General features: G+C 36.3%; 2 protein-coding genes and 1 pseudogene across 7 annotated transcripts in view; 2 read left to right on the forward strand and 1 right to left on the reverse strand.

Moving 5' to 3' along the window:
• Nucleotides 1–17,010, reverse strand: part of LOC105663968 (cyclic nucleotide-gated channel alpha-3-like) — a 1,281,713-nt gene that overhangs the window by 504,302 nt on the left and 760,401 nt on the right. For all 5 annotated transcript variants that reach the window (XM_076536535.1, XM_076536536.1, XM_076536533.1 and 2 more), the window contains one exon: nt 10,748–10,962. In XM_076536535.1, coding sequence (XP_076392650.1) covers nt 10,748–10,962 — 215 coding nt within the window. The remainder of the gene's footprint in view (nt 1–10,747; nt 10,963–17,010) is intronic.
• On the forward strand, nt 10,956–16,255 carry LOC143265243 (uncharacterized; annotated as a pseudogene).
• LOC143265284 (uncharacterized) overlaps nt 12,819–17,010 on the forward strand; it is a 392,112-nt gene continuing 387,920 nt past the window's right edge. The window contains exons 1-2 of one of the 2 annotated variants that reach the window (XM_076536545.1): nt 12,819–12,918; nt 13,129–13,204. The gene's annotated coding sequence lies outside the window, so the exon portion shown is untranslated. Of the gene's footprint in view, nt 13,205–17,010 lie in introns of both variants that reach the window. The other variant, XM_076536543.1, reaches the window with a different exon arrangement.

A 17,010-nucleotide genomic window follows, 5' to 3' on the forward strand; every position in this document is an offset into this window, starting at 1 on the left:
TTATCCCTCACTATGTTTCCGTTTGTTTACATTCGGTATCCTTCGCTCGCTGTCCTTTTCTACGTTCGGCAAAACATCAATCAATGTAGGAACTGTACGATATTTACACCAGTTCAGACCCGAGAATCGTGCACATGTCGAATATTTACTGTACAATGTTGTTGCAAATGTGTTCTTTGATCTGTAGCGTATTTGTTGAATGTATTTCTGACTTTTTTAATTTCTTAGGTCCCGGTGAATATGGTACAATTTTATTCATATCAAATCGCAATATAATATTTTATTTATATCAAATCGCAAGGGAAAATACATAAAGGATATGTTTTAGACAAAAACTGTGTGCTGAACTCGCGCACGTTTATTCGAAAGAAATTAATCTTTTGAATAATATTTTAATATGAGTCCGAACGGTTGACTTGAGTCGCTAGTTTTTACTAACAATAAGTCCGAAACGAATGACGTGAATGACACTACTGATTGTTCTTTTTAGTCCGACTCGGATGACTAATGTTGGAATTCTTGTTCTGACGAAACGTTCCGTCGTTACTTCCTCGAAACGTCGGAAGTGCAAGAAGGTGTCACGGGAGTATTTCCGTGGTTGAAATAAATTAACTAGTACAACCGTATCTACGGTTTCTGAAGTTAACTTTCGATTTTTTAAGATACGCGTCGAGTAACTGAGAGTCAGAGCTTCGGTTTTGAAAGTTGGGGAAGAACTACTTTATTTTGTCAAAGGCGGGGATTATATATAATGCATTGAGTGAGTCAGTTGTTTTCGGGGTTATTGGCTTATTTGTTGTGAATCATGTAGTTTTGGAGGTTATGGAATGAATCATGTGTTTTTGGAAGTTTTGGATTTATCGTTTGTGAATTATCTTGTTGAGTTTGGGTTGACGTTGTTATCTGGCGTGACAAAGGCATGCTGATTGGTTCTCATTAGAAACTTTGATTTTCCAATCAACATGCCCCTTGACTTGGGCCCACCCTCTCTTGCGCCCTGAGCGCGCCTTTTTTGGAAGAGGGTGGGAAAAAATACCGATGAGTACGGGAGGATCTCGAAGACCTGCAACGCCGGGGTTTTTCCCTCCAGGTGACACGCACGTTGTCCTAAAAAGTACCGCTAGGACGGAACCGAGGCCCATCCTCGGTGACCCTTCGGGAAAAACCCTGTTTATGACGGAGTAGTTATTGAAGACTAAATGAAACTTAGAAATTCTAAAGGCATTGTTCGAAAAAATGTAAAACTAAATTGCCGTCGATGGCTAAAAATCTGTCTTTCAAAAATAACTGTTACTCGGACCCATCATAAACTACCTACGAAATCCTCGCGTATTGTGTTCCGTAGCACGTTCGGAACAAACTATATGTTGTCTATAATTACATCGTACACTTTTGTCCACTTAATTTGTCCATGACCCTAAAGAATTCTATGAAGGTTGTATGAAAACCCCAAAATGGAGTGGCATACTTTTTTTTTATATTGATAATATCTTCAGAATATTCTACTTAAAAATGTATTAAAACATAATATTAAAAACATGATAAGTACTGAGATATTGTAAATTAAGAAATGAGATATTTTATACAAACATTTGATGTACCTTTTAAATTACTATTTTCCTTATTGTACGCTGATATTTATTTACATAGAATGTTCCAAAAAAGTAATAAATGCATCTATAATATTATATAATATTATACCAAAGTCAAAATCATACCTAAACCGCTGTATAAATGATTAGTCAGAGTCTGTAAATTATATGAACGACTTATTTATATCTCACAGACCTTGATATATTACAAATGCATAAATATAACTTCATTAATAAGCAATATATAAAACCTCTCGCAACTATAGTGGATAAGATGTGGCAATCGGTTTGCATTTTAGGTGCTGCAAGTTCAACATTGAAAAAATAATTACCAAAACACATGGTTCGGATACCATAATATTTCTATTCAAAATATTTTACTTGTGACTTATTTTTCCGTTATTGAAACGAAATATGAGGACGTGAAAAAGGAGAAAGCGGATGTGGGGCGACCTAGTGTCTCGGTTGAAACAATATCTGATATCTACTCCGTTTGAAAGAAGTATGTATTGTGACGTGGTATTTTATACCCGTCACAAGGAGCTTCCTCGGGAGACCGAACAGGTCATAGGTCGTTGACAGAAATCGTCTGGAGAGAGAACGAAGCGCGCGTAATATCGTACGAACGAGATCTGCCACTGTATTATTTTGTATGTCCCGCCGGGGAATGACGTCACCAACAACGAGGGAACGACGTACGTCGAGGGAACGCGCCACTACCCTGCCGCTACCCCGCTTGGACCCTATAATTGACCAAGAGAGGCTGCGGAGCAGGAGGAGGTCCTGCCGAAGAAGACTTCGCAAGAATTCGGAGATTCCGGCCGAGAGTGGGGAAGGCTACGAGGTGTCCTAATACCGGCACAAGGGTTCGCGGATTATTATTCTGTATCGGGCAATTGCCTTGTGCGTACGTAGTAACGAAAGTGCCGATTCCGATACCGCCAGCATAAAAAAAACTATCGCCCTGTGTTCCGGACACCTCGGTAAGTCCCCTCAGCTATCGATATATTTGTATAAAATAATTTTTAGAAAAAAAAATACGCCGACTTCGAAATGCACTAAAAAGTATAAAATAATTTCTATTTCCTAATGAAGTAATTTCTATTTCATTCAATCATACAATTACGTAACAGATATGAATGAAACCTATTTACTCGTTAGGTATTATATTAAATACATTTCAACCTTTTCGGAGGCGGCGAAAAATTAAAAGATTATTTTGAATATGTTATTTAATTTTGCGCCGCCTCCGAAAAGGTTGAAATGTATTTAATATAATACCTAACGAGTAAATAGGTTTCATTCATATCTGTTACGTAATTGTATGATTGAATGAAATAGAAATTACTTCATTAGGAAATAGAAATTATTTTATACTTTTTAGTGCATTTCGAAGTCGGCGTATTTTTTTTCTAAAAATTATTTTATTTCACACTTTTTATCGGCCGGCAAGACGTGTTTGTAGAAACAGTAGAAAATCGGCGACTGCATGTTGACTCATACACCACCAGAGACACGGAGGCATACGTAGAATTCAATATTTAGTAACAATAGTTTTTCGCTAATAACTCGAAAACTAAAGCTTCCCCTTAATTGTGGATAAGGAAAAAGTTGTTCAGAATCGTGCCCCTGATAACATATTAAAAGGACATTAAAATCGTCCAAAGTTGATTTCAAAACTTTTCAACAATTTTTCGCTAATATCTCGAAAACTAAAGCTTTCCGCGAAATTTGTATATGAACAAAATTGTTCAGAATCATGTCCGTGATAAGATATTAAAAGCGCACTAAAATCGAGAAAAGTTTATTTCAAAAGTTGCCGGTTTTTTTTGCAATAACAACACTTTGCAATTGTAAAATGAAAAATTTTTTGATAATGGTACCAATGGGGAGTCAGAACCTACCAGATGCAAAAGGTTTCGTTCCGATCGGTGCATCCAGCTAGGCGTAATAGGCGGGCACACATAGAAAATAAAAATAATAATAATAATAATTAAAAAAAAAAAAAAAAAAAAAAAAAAAAATACTGATCGAATTGAGTAACCTCCTCCTTTTTCGAAGTCGGTTAAAAAGAGCGCGAAATCGAGATTTCCATACCGTGGGTTGTCGACCACCTGACTTGCCATTCACGGGCAGGTTCTGCAAAGTGTGACCGAAGTGTCATTACAGTGAATACATATTCTATATGTACATATACACAAATCTTTCGGGTCTGAGGTTTTGCGTATATAGTACAGGTCCTACATTGATTGATGTTTTGCTGAACGTAGAAAGGACTACAGGTGTAAAGATACTACATTTCGAGCGAAGGAGACCGAACGTAAACCAACAGTGACCTACTAGAAGGACGCTCCTAATGAAAGAATAAAACTTTTTTATTTCCGATTTTTTTTTTTTGAAATTTTTTCCATCATATTTGTAACATTTTTCTCATTAAAATGAGACCAAACACGACATACTTCAGGACATACATGTATTTACTTGTAATTTCAAGTGTTACCTCGTACATCGATGACTTTACTCTAATAAGATATTGCAAGTAAATATAACTCAAATTATGTCGTGTTTGGTCTCATTTTAGTCAGGAAAATGTCACGGATATGATGGGGAAAGTTATATAAAAAAATTAGCAATGCTTAAACATTGCAAACAATCGAACAGACTTTTGATCTTCGCCGACTGCCACGACCGCAGTCTTTTTCTTCTTCACTCGCTATCCTCTTCGACGTGAGAAACTTTTATTGTCAATTAAACCAGTAAATATAGTCCAAATTATATCGTGTTTGGTCTCATTTTAATCGTAAAAATGTCAAGAATTAATTGGTGAAAGTTTGATAACGAAAAAGTCAAAAATAAAAAAGTTTTATATTTGCATTGGTATTGTCTCACGGATTCACTAAGGCCCGGATCACATTACATTTCTCGGCGAACGAACCTCGAGCGTCTCGAGGGGTCATCCTCCAGTGGTGGGGATAACATTTTTTTTATTTCGTAAAGGACATATTTGCGTATATAGAATGAACACTGTATATCGTTAGGGAAAATTAGGATAAGATAGAAGGGTAATCTCGGGGGCTCCTGTCCGGGACGGTCAAGGATCCCGACGTCCGGACTTGTCGTGTCGTTTCGATTTTCGATCTCTCGAAGAGCCACTCGGCTGGATCACCGAACCTGACCTGGGGAATGATACAGCATTAGCCACAATGTAAAGTATCGTCTCGAGTAGGCCTTTGCTCATATTGTGCCCTCTCACGTCTCGATTTCGCGAACTCTTGGTACGGGAGCAAATCGAAAAGTGCATGTTTGTCGTACCGGACATTTCGTGGTTTATCGCGCTAGTTCTCGCCTTCTCTCCCCAGACGGTCACCGATACAGAACCGATTCGCGTGTAGTAATAAGTCGCGTCACGTGTAGTTTAAGTGCGTTAGATTTTGTTATGTTTAGAATAATTGCGTTCAGTTATGCGTCGTGCGTTTCGTCGCGTTCCGTTGCGTTTCGTCGCGTTTTGTCGTTACGTTCCGTTCGGATAATTGCGTCGCGTTTCGTTTAAGTATTTGCGTTGCGTTTTCGTTAGTTTCGTTACGTCGCGTACCGTTCCAAGAATCGATACTAAATCAAAGACTGTATCACGCTTATGTAAGACGTGGTGGAATTTTCCTGTGGCGAAACTGGCAGGACTACAGGCAGGGTATGGATAACATCAATTGTCACCCCCACCCTCTGTAGGACACACGTCGAATAAATCGTATTTCTACAAAAAATAGACCGTGTACAGTTTTCTCAAAAACCCGGTTCACTAATTCCTTTGAGCTTTCCTTTTGGTTTTGTGATTTGTTTTAACACTTAGGAACTGGCATTTACCGTTTTTGGGGTTAACCCTTTCGCTACGGCGCGGCAGGCCCGTCCGCCGAAGTACCGTCACGGAACAGAACGTTCATACCCAAAAGTCGTGGCGCGGATGCCGCATATATGCGGCGCTCGTACCCACAGGTCGTCGAGTGGATGCCGCATATATGCGGCGCTTGGCGCAAAAGGGTTAAAATCTCGCGAATCTCGTACCTCGGCCTTCCGTCGAGTGTAAAACGGCTTAATTGAGTATCGGTACACTGGATCTCACTGTACGTCTCTTAGATTAATTAGATTTAAATAAACAGCGCTGCTTTTAAGAAATACCGCCGAATTGAGGTCTCTCACGAATTATCCCTAGGTATTCTCTCTCGTCTGCCTCCGCGTCTGGCTCCTTTACCCTTGAAGAATCCCGCCACTCTACCATTTCGTTCGGTTAACTGAGCTACCGAGCCGTTCCGCCGCCGATTCGAGTCTTCCGCGTTTTTCCGAAATTGATATTAATCGGCTTTACCATCTTTCTACCGTAAAATCTCGTTTGCGTTAAAGTTCAGTATCGCGACGCAGAGAAGCGTCTGGCGCCCAATTACAAAGTAAATTAAAAGCGATATTGAACGGGCTCGAATCGGGCGCCGAAATGCTACTCGTCCGTGAATCTGCGGAGGCGACGGTTGTAATCGCGAGTGGGCTCGGAAAGGGCCGTTAGAGTATTCGCAGACGGGGCGCGGTCGTGGGCAACGCCGAGCCAGCCGCACCGCGAAATATCGCGTCGCAGTATGTTGGATTTAGATAGCTGATCTCAAGGTCGCGGGAAGTTAAGTTGGCCAGGAAATATTGCCGAAATTCACGAGATGACATTTGGACGAAGGAAGTAAGAGCAGGGGAGAGTGATTGAGGGTTCTTGGATTTTCGATGCTGTGCAAACAGACATAAAAGAGTTTAGGCTCGGGATATGCCCAAGGAATAAAAGAGATGCCCAAATAATGATTGCACTTATTAAAAAATTCAGCCTAGAACGAGAGTTTTCAGTGATTGCTGGAGACCATATAATTACTTAGGAGCTCATGGTTACAAGCAATTAACAGTCAACCATTCTATTGTTAATCATGAAATTAGTGCTAGCACTCAAATAATTAAGTCTAAATCGCAACTACTCAGAATGAAGCTACAAATAGGTGGTGTTCCAAAAGAAACTCTTGATTTCCATCTTTGCGAGTATCACTGAAATAAAAAAATAAGAAAGTCTGGAGGTGATCAATTCGCGGAGTTAACTAGAGCCACTAAACAAGTTTATCCTAGACATGGAAATTAACAACTCATAAAACAAAGAAAATGCAAAAAAAATATAAGAGAATTAAAAAAAAATTTTTAAAAAATAAGGTAATTAAAAAAATCGAAAAACGAAAAAGTCAAAGAAAATACAAGGAATAGAAAAAAAAACAGATGGGAGTTGACCCTGGGCAAGAAAGGGTCCTCGGGTTAACAAAACTACCCAATGATCAATAAAAATCGACTCTGCTCCTACGCGGTGTTGACTGGATAATTTAACAGAGCTCTGACGATATTTAAGATTAGATTAGGTTAGGTTTTGAGTTAGGTGTTTCAGTGAATAATAATGTAAGCAATTCTAGCATTAAAATGTGAATGTCTCGCGAACCGTAAGAGACTCGTTGATTTTGATAACGGATGTAGAATGCTCATGAAAAGTTGCATATGTACACAAATTTCAACGCTCAACTTGATAGGGGTCATTCGGAAGTATATCCCAAATTATTAAAGTAACAAATACTATTTTATATAATTTTGTGATATTCGTACTCAATTTTGTTACGTACCCGTCAATTTTGTTAAGTACACGTATTTTTTTATTCAGATTAATAAAAGAGTCTGAATTTATTGTTCATATTTTTACCCAATATCGCATTATTTGTTAAAAATATATTGTACTTTGCAATAAAAAGCTGTTGGTATTTCATATTTTTAATAAATGATTTCTTCGTATCAGACAGATAATATTTTATTGGACTTTCGCTACGTGCTGAGGCAATATCTTTGTTATTTTTCAATATATTTTCATTGATTCAGACACCTATGGAATTCTTGGAAGTTGAACTGGTAGCAAGTAACAATAAACATACAAAGCTTACTGTACCGTAGCGTTAGAAACATACATTCCAGTAGAACGGACAAATGAAGATCGTAACTTGTGCAATACATTGTATACGAGGTACGCACATAAATATGTGCACTGCTTCTCACTTGAATAGTTTTGCCTAGAAATACACCCATAAGTTTTAGACACAGGGGTTATTCACACCAACGATGTACATTTCATAGTCAATTACAGCAACGTGGGCACATATTATGGTTAAACTTCGTTTTGGGACATCATTTTCTTTTGACTATTTTACATAGTCTGATAATATTTAATAAATATAAACGAAATAGAACGATTTTAAATATCGAAATCCATTTTTAAAAATTGTATGTTGTTAAAGTTTGGAAGTTTGCTACAGGTTAATTGTACAGCTTGCTATAAATGTGGAAACCAGGTGAGTTTTATTCTTTACTAAAACACATACCGGGTTCAGTATGTTCTTGTATGCCTTCATGTGAATTTCGTTTTACAATTTCGTTTTACGTTTTACAATTTCCGATTACTGTTATGTGACAGATGTTTGCGTTAAAAAATTTCGCTTCGTCAATCATTAAAAGCATGCAAAAATATAAATGGATTTGTAAAGTATTATAAATACGGCTGGCTAAATAAATATTTAGCGTAATCACTATTCCTTGTACTCTTCTATACTTACATATGTATATCATGTGTCAGAACAACGATTAATGAACTAGATTTTGAGATTCCTCTTAGTAGATTCCGACATTCAAAGTTAACAAATTTCGTCTATACTCATCAAAAACCGTCTGATTATGCAAAAAAGTTTTTAAAAAAATAGTGTCTCAAAGCGAAGTTTCGATAAATTATTAAACACAATTTATCCGTGTTAAGTGAACAACACGTAGAAGTTGTTCAATAATGCAGTCATTCTTCTCACAATGCAACGGAGGCCGGAATGGAAAATACTCACTGTGGGAATAATGGACACGAAATTTGAAAATCGGCGGCTGTTCATTGCTCGCCACGGCTCGCCTTTGTCAGCTCACCAATCTAAGTGAAATAAAAGACGGCAAGACATTTAAATGTCTGATGATATTCCAACAGTGTTTCCAGAAGCAATACAGGAATTGGATCTGGGGGGAGTTACAAAGTGAGAATTCGGTATGTGTTTTCGGACTGATTTGAGGGGGGTTACGTTGCCAAGTGAGAATTCGGTAGGTCTTCTCGGGCCGATCTAAGGAGGAATACGGGTCCCGCATTGCAAAATGAAATGGTATGTTTTCGAGCCGATCTAGGGTGGGATATGCGCTCTTCGATGCAAAATGAGAATTCGATCACAGTTCTCGAGTCAATCTGTTGGAGTAATCCATTTTTTAGTGAATGTTCAATATTATCCAAATTATAACGTGTTTGGTCTCATTTTAATCGGAAAAATCTCACGAATATGTTAAAAAAGTTTGCAGTAAAAAAAAAGTAAGAATTAAAAAATTATACTGCTGTATTAAGAGCTAAAAATCTGTAAATTCGTATTAAAGGAACCCCGGTTAGTTTCGTGTTACATTTAGACTTGCTCGAGCGAGGGTAATATAGGCGCACATATGGCGTACGTATAGGCGCAGGAAGAGACGTTTTGCACTGTGGGAGGGAAACAAGTGTTGCACTGTAGGAGGATTTACTGTATCTTTTCTTGTAGCAAATTCAATATTATTCTGAAATCATAACGGTGGTTTTGATCCATTATATTACATATCCGTAGAACACTAACAAGTAAGTCAATTTCATCGAACACAAAATCTGAGATATTTATTAATGGAGTACTAAGTTCATAGCAGTTTGTGCACATCTGATCAATTCATTTCAATGTATTTTCAGTTAGTTAAATACTAATCACCACTTTCTAACATTCAGGATCCTAAACAATTATTAAAGTATGCTTAGGTATAAATAAAATTTTTTTGCAAATCTTCATCAAGTATTGAAAAACTTGAAGGCATAAAACTTTTGAAGAAGAAGAGAATTAAAACCGTGAAATTACAAAAAAGAAAGTAATAATTTCTTTAATGATTGTAAGAACGATGTGATAAAATATAAAATAAGAATAAATAACAGTTACAGTGGAAAAGAGAAAAAAAATCAATTTTACGCATTATTATGTATTAAAAACATTTCTAATGCAACGTGGAGCTACGTTTAACAATATGAAGCTATTTTTCAGAAAAAGGTTCTGAGGAAAGGACGAAGCGAAATAATTAGGTATATTTCTGTACAATAGAGGAAAAGCTTAACACAAATAGTAAATATAAGAGCTCAATCTATTTGTACCTGTTGTTCGAATAATAAGTATACAATACTTCCTAAGTTATACATTTAACACATAACAACGGTGTTATAAAATTGAAAAATATACAGGGTGGCTCACCACATTTTGCCATCTAGATTGGCGTCATTATTATTACTCATAGCAAACAATGTTAATGTATATAAAGCTCATATTTATTCAGTAATGTTTTATTTATACTAATATAATTAATTACCAGAGTTAGAAATATTTTGTATAATATTTAACAGGAAAGGCCATAGGAAATGCAAAAAATGTGTTTTACTTACATTAACTTATAAGTAGTATAAAACTGTGTTTAACATATTCAGCGTAATACTGCTTCCGATACTTCGGATATAGCTATAGTCATTTAAAATTAAATAATAGATATTTCCACATTTTTTTCCAAATAATCTTGTCCCAGATTGTTTTTCATCAGGATATACAAACTGAAATTTTGTTTGAATTTGCAGAAGTAAGATTGATCAGTGTAATTTTCCAAGGCGAAAAAATTAAATTTAGACGAGTTAGGTGGATCGTACATTATTATCACAATCTACGGCAAGGAAAAAAAATTCTTTCTTGTCATCATTCATCTCTTATAGTTCCGTTATGATACGAGATGCTATTTCCTACTTTGGAGTTGTTGATTTAGTAAGTACGAAAGGAAAATGTGAGTCGAGAAAGTATTTAAATCTTGAAAATATGTTGGAAAAGCTGAATATCTTCTAGAACAAGACTGAATTTTTTCAATATGACACCCTTTGCATATTAACATATGTTACTTGCATAAACATCCGCAATCTAATTATTATAGATACTGCTGATATATCTACATACTTAAAAATATCTGCAAAAAGACATACTAACCATTTATTTCCTGGAAGGCGAACCTGTAGATTATGACCCAAAAATTGTATAGAAAGGCAAGGGAAACCACCATCGACCAGTAGTAACAAAGACGTCCTGCAGGATCGAAGATGAAGGACCAATTAGGAGCACCTGTACGAAAACCTTTTGTTCCAGGTTGTCCAGGATACCCTCTGCTACCACGTTGTTGTTGTTGCTGCTGTACCGTGTATCTCCTAGAAAATAACAACAGTACATTAAATTATACAAGTTACAATCCTGTCCAATATTTTTCAGTTTTTGTAATCTCTGTAAATTTTCTGTTTCAGTTCGATTTGTTTATAATAAATGTAAAGAGCTATTGTATACATTCGGGTGGCCCTTATTTTTCGACTTCCGATTTTTTTTTTGTCTCACCCCCTAAAATTGTGACACTTGATGAAAAAATGATAATGTCAAAGTTTCAGCATGATTGGATAACAGAAACCCGTGCCGCAATCGAGTTGAAGTTTTGAAACTTGTACGATTTCAGGTTATCGTCGAATATGTTAGTGGCCTTTTATTTTACAAGTATCAGCGAATATTTTATAATGAAAGTATCATTTTTTATATATATAATTTTAGTGTTGGTGTATGATTTTCAAAAATATATTAAAAATTACTGAATGTTACCGCTAATGTTAGTATGAATCTCATTCTGTAGTTGCTGAAGCGGTCATCTCGAATACGAAAACTAATCTCCTATTCAGTTAGCCATTAAAGATCTTATGTAAAATGAAACAAATATTTCGGTATTAAAAGAATGTATAGTAGGTGCTCTGCATGGTAGGTATACAAAAAGATTCCCGGCAGTGGTGAATATTACCGAGTTTTACCTGATCAAGGGATTAGGTAAGAAGTACCGTTTTTTAAAAAATTTCAAAAAGCTTGGCCTAAGATTAATTTATCAAATTTTAAAACAGGTATACAAGATTCTTATATTTATGGAAAGCTCCAGGAAGTAGAAGAAACAATATATTTTTGCTTGTACCATTTACGACAAACGTAGCCGAAAGATAATTACAAAGAACTTTTGGAGTTGATGATAATTTGCTTGGTGGATCTCTTCCACGATGGAAATACTTTTCATGTTCCTGGAGCGTTTCATAATGCTAGGTGGATGGCTAAAGCAATTTACGTGCTAAAAATTTATTTATTCCGACAAGAATTGTTATTGGATAGTAACGAAATCATAGGGATAAGTGATATATGTATTCTTTTGGCTAATTTATACATTTGTTACGTTCCGAACAGGAATCTTTTTCAAAATTTCCTTTGTAGTTCTCACCGACCGGATGTGTATCGATAATGCGTATTGCATTCTGAGAACACCCTGATCGAACGCAGTAACGGTCTTTCAATGTTTATTAGATAGACTATCTTTTGGCGACTAAACTATGATTGTTAATATAACACATTCCTTCCTTGAAATCAACATGGTCCCACGGCCAAAATCTTAGATCATTTTACTTCTCCGAACCGCCGAATATAAACGGAAGTCACACTCGTGTGGTCCGATAACGCCAAGCGTTCTAGAATGTTCCTCAAGGGCCCGCAACGCAATATAAAATTGTAATAGAAATTGCCTTTGTAACAGTACAAAATTATATAAATTACCCATAGTATTTCTTTATACCGTTATTATGAATACGTACACGTCAATCAGTTCCACAATAGTTACAGTACCGAGCGCGATTTAACTTTAATAATTGTAAAACGAAATAGATAATGTTTCATTCTAAATTTTTATAATTGTGCAGATTAACATTTTATACTGTATTGGTTATGCATGTAAAATTATTCAATAGTTAATTAACAATCCATAGCTCAAGAGTAAAGGAAAGAACTACATAGAAAGAGAGAAAGATAAGAGCTGGACAAGGGAGGAACACATGCACCCATCATCACCGCCTAATTAACGAATCACGGTCTCTTACGCATTGGCCTCGCAGCCTAATTCGTTAGGCGCATATCAATGCAACATAAACAATTTCGGACTAGGCCCACTCTGGTCTTCTCCGAGAGGTGCAAGTTGCGACACTCTTCGATGTATAATTGCGAGGTGCGTGTCGAGGGTCCGTGAAGTGGCTTAGAGACGAGTTTGTTCTTGAATTTGTTAAAGTGCAAAATTCAGACAAAGACTCTATCTTCACGTAAAGCTTTCGCGTTAAATAATCGCGTTATATAATCACATTAAATTTTCAATTCAATTAATTATTCTATTTTTCCATTTAATTATATTCAATTCTATTCTTTTTAATTTTTAAAGTATAATTTTATTTTATAGTTTAATTGAATTTTACAATTGGCCAGTTCAAAATTCTCATTGGTGGAGCGTTTTCATGTGTGTGTGTTCTTCCCAGGAACCAGGCGTAGTTGGCATTTCACGTCTTGCAAGAGGTTGATTAATTCTAAATTCATACAAGTACAGACATTTTGGTGAGTTGTTTCCTTTATTCTTCCAGCTATTTTATGAATTTTTCGGCAAGTAAATCAGTAGTTAATTATCTAACTTTGGGATTTCCCTCACTGAATTATAATCTTATTTTGTATTTGAATAATTGTTTCTCCTTCAAATCTACGAATTGCGCGTCTCGGATATTTACAATATTTGTTTCGTGGCATCTCCACGAAATATAATTCATTACGGTTTATTTTATTTTACATTTTTACAAATACCAGATGGCTGGCAATTTGTACCAGGGACAGTACCCAAACTACAAATCACCAGCATGCTTATTGCACGCAAATCAACAAGACCGTTTTTGAGAGTTAGTTTATTACTTAATACGGCAGTTAGAATATTTTAGATTTTTTGAAGTCCTCAGCGGCCAATTGCCCGTGCCATAAACATGAGTTTCCGAAGGGTCGCCACATTGACCCTGGTGACCGTCATTTCCGTCAGGTAATCGGCACCCATACCCATCGGAAACTCCATCAAATTTTGTTTAAACATTCACCGTTACGTCTTCCACTTCCACTGACACTTCCTACTTCCTACAAATCGCGTTTCGGACGCAAGGATGTAGGGATAGGTCAGTGGTGCCTAAATTCAATTGGTCAAGGAAAACGACTGATCAGGCGAAGAGGTGGAAGTACACACTTTTCTTGTACTCAAATAGAGAAGTCGTTAGTTAGTTATATGTTAAAAACTCAAAGAGAAACATCATCTCTTCAACCGGGAAACATTATAATCCCGCGTTTTTTCTCAAGTCCGTACAGTTTCATTTTCATTCATAATTAAATAGTTACATATATTTCACAATCGCAAATCTTGTATATTTCTGTCTACATCAATTACACCCCAAAATATTTCCTACCTCAGTAAAAGGTCGTAGGAATTTTACGAAAAAACAATATTTCTGTTCAGTTCATTGTGATTTACATTATATTACATACGCGACCATTCTAATCTCTTCATATTTTATAAAATATAATCTTTTGTATCTTTTAATTATTTTGAATTACATTTCTTTTATTGCCTCCGTCATATCCTATAATCATTGCGATCTTGTGAAAGGGCCCGTATGGGACTAGCGTATCTCCGGATCCACAAAACATTAAGTCCCGTTAACAATTAATATTGTTAGGGCAAACAAATCTTCGAGGCTTTATACGCGCGCTTCTCGCACGTAACACATTCAAGCCTGGATTAATGCACCAATTCCCGTAAGAGCGTCAGTACAAGATCTAAAATTCCTACAAAATCTATACTTGTATTTTACAATTGATAATAATATTGCTAGAATAGGAATACGCAAATTTTCTAACCATTTATGGTACCTTGTATCTGAAAACGTGGCATTATCCTTTTTCATTGAAATAATACCATTGAACACAAAAAGGAAAATGATTAAGGCTCTAAAAAATGATAATAAGGAACATTCAGCAAAGAAACTTGTAATACTTCCGGAAAACGTACAAAATTATGTAAATATGAATGTATCGTCGAAATCTGTCCAACATGGAGAAATTTCGTGTTTCAAGGAATATATGAATTCGATTGAGGAAGAGGGTAAATAAAAATTGTTTAGACACAATTGAGCCTGAAAAGTCGTGATCGTTTATTGGCTCTAGCGATTCGAATTAGGGGAAAAAGCCTTGCGGCATAAAAAACCCCTTACAAAAATATGTGTTCGTTAATGACTCTACGGTGAAAATGTGTACGAGTATGTGTACGTTGTGTTGGCGGCGTATTGAATGTGAATCGTTTTGAGGAGAACAAGGTCTCGTTCAATGTCGTTCGATTTGAGGAGAACAGAGTCTCGCTCAGCGTTGTTCGTTTTGAGTGATAATTCACGTTGTGTGAGATTATTCACGATGATCGAGTTGAGAAGTAGGACTCACTCAGATCATGTTGATGTGTACGTTTAACCACCCTACCGTGGCCTGTTCGAGGGTGTAGGGCTCGCCCGAACAGTGTACAATGTGTGTACGTTAACCACCCTACCGTGGCCCGTTCGAGGGTGTAGGACTCGCACGAACAGTATACAGTGTGTGACTTAACCACCCTACCGTGGCCCATTCGAGGAGTGCAGGGTCTCACTCGAATGGCGTCGTGAATGATTTCCGAACCACCCTGCATTGGCTATGCTACGTCGCGTTACGCGGAAACTTCTAAGTCACGATTGACTTTTTTTGACTCTCGATCCGAACCGTGCAAGTTTCAACGTTCGACTGTATTTTTGTTATACGAAAGATCGCCTAAATACCCTCGCGTTTCCGAAAGTAACGGTCAAGAAAAACTCTATGCTTTTTGTTCGTCAAAAACTGTTTAAGCGAGAGGTACAGCTGTAGCTGGTTTATGACACGTGCATGTCTACGGTAAGATTCGTTCGGGCCGGATGTGATAGACAATAGGGTCCCCGGTGACCCGTATTCCAAAGTAAAAACTATTGATGATGGCTTACGCGCCGGACCGCTTGGGCCCTGCAATAAATCGTTTAACCGCGGCAAAGGTTTCGGTTCGCGACCGAACAATGAATATTGATAGCTTCATTTCTACTGAATCCAAAAAATTACTTAACAGGTACAATATACCTACAGATTTCTTAGAAAAAGACCCTTCCTTATGGAAAAATGATATTTCATATCAAAAAGGTTTGGAAATTGCAAGAAATTTGAAAGTGGTAAACGATACCGCTGAATGTGGTGTTAAACTTATATCTGAATATAATAATCTGCTGACCAAAAATGAAGAAGAAAAACAATACATTTTACAAGTAATTGAGAATTAGAAAAGCTTTTATCCTAATGTAAGCAAATCTACATTAACACAGAATATATATTAAACGCTACGTACAATTTAATAATAGGCTAATTTATAAGACATAACTGAAAATCCTTTAAAGAATATTTTGCTTATAAGTATTTAAAAAAAATTCGTTTATAAGTGCTAATACAATCGAGATTATTGAAAAATTTATTAACTTTTGTACAAATTATATACAGCTCCCAGTTGCTGAACCGCCACATTCTCCAGTAACTTAAAAGCTACGTTACATTTGTGTGTAAATGTATTGTATGTAAATATGTAAATAAGTATGTGTTGTAATTGTATGTAAACGCTAGTATTACACGTGTGAAAAATTATATTTTCATTATAAAATATTCACTGATACTTTTAAAATAAAAGGTCACTAACATATTCGACGATAACCTGAAATCGTACAAGTTTCAAAACTTCAACTCAATTGCGGCACGGGTTCCTGTTAGCCACTCATAATGAAACTTTGACATTATCATTATTTCATCAAGTGTCACAATTTTAGGGGGTGAGACGATGAAAAAATCGAAAAAAAAATCGAGCTCTATAGCTAAGGGCCACCCTAGTATACATATATTAATAGTGTAAGAGCAAGCGATGGAGTTTATTCCCAACATAACGGGGGCATGTAAAGTCTGATCATCCTGACCGTGGCACCATATAATAATACGTCACATTTTCCCGAAAAAGTGAGGATTCATTCCCCATAAGAAATATCCGAAGAAGATGAATACGGATATTATGGTTTTAGTTTTTAACACGGTAACAAAGAAAGAAATCGAGCGATACTAATAAACGTATTTTGAAAGTTTAAACTGCTCTATTTTGTGTGAAACACAGCCATTCTTACAATATATGGGGTGAACCACGTAACCTGTTATAAGCTATTTTCTTGGAAAATATTAAAAATATGTACTTGATTTTTTTTGTAATTAAATGGAGCACAATTTATTTTTCATTCTGATAGTTTTCATCAAAA

Source organism: Megachile rotundata, chromosome 10, assembly GCF_050947335.1.
Source record: "Megachile rotundata isolate GNS110a chromosome 10, iyMegRotu1, whole genome shotgun sequence".
In the NCBI taxonomy this organism is placed as follows: domain Eukaryota; kingdom Metazoa; phylum Arthropoda; class Insecta; order Hymenoptera; family Megachilidae; genus Megachile; species Megachile rotundata.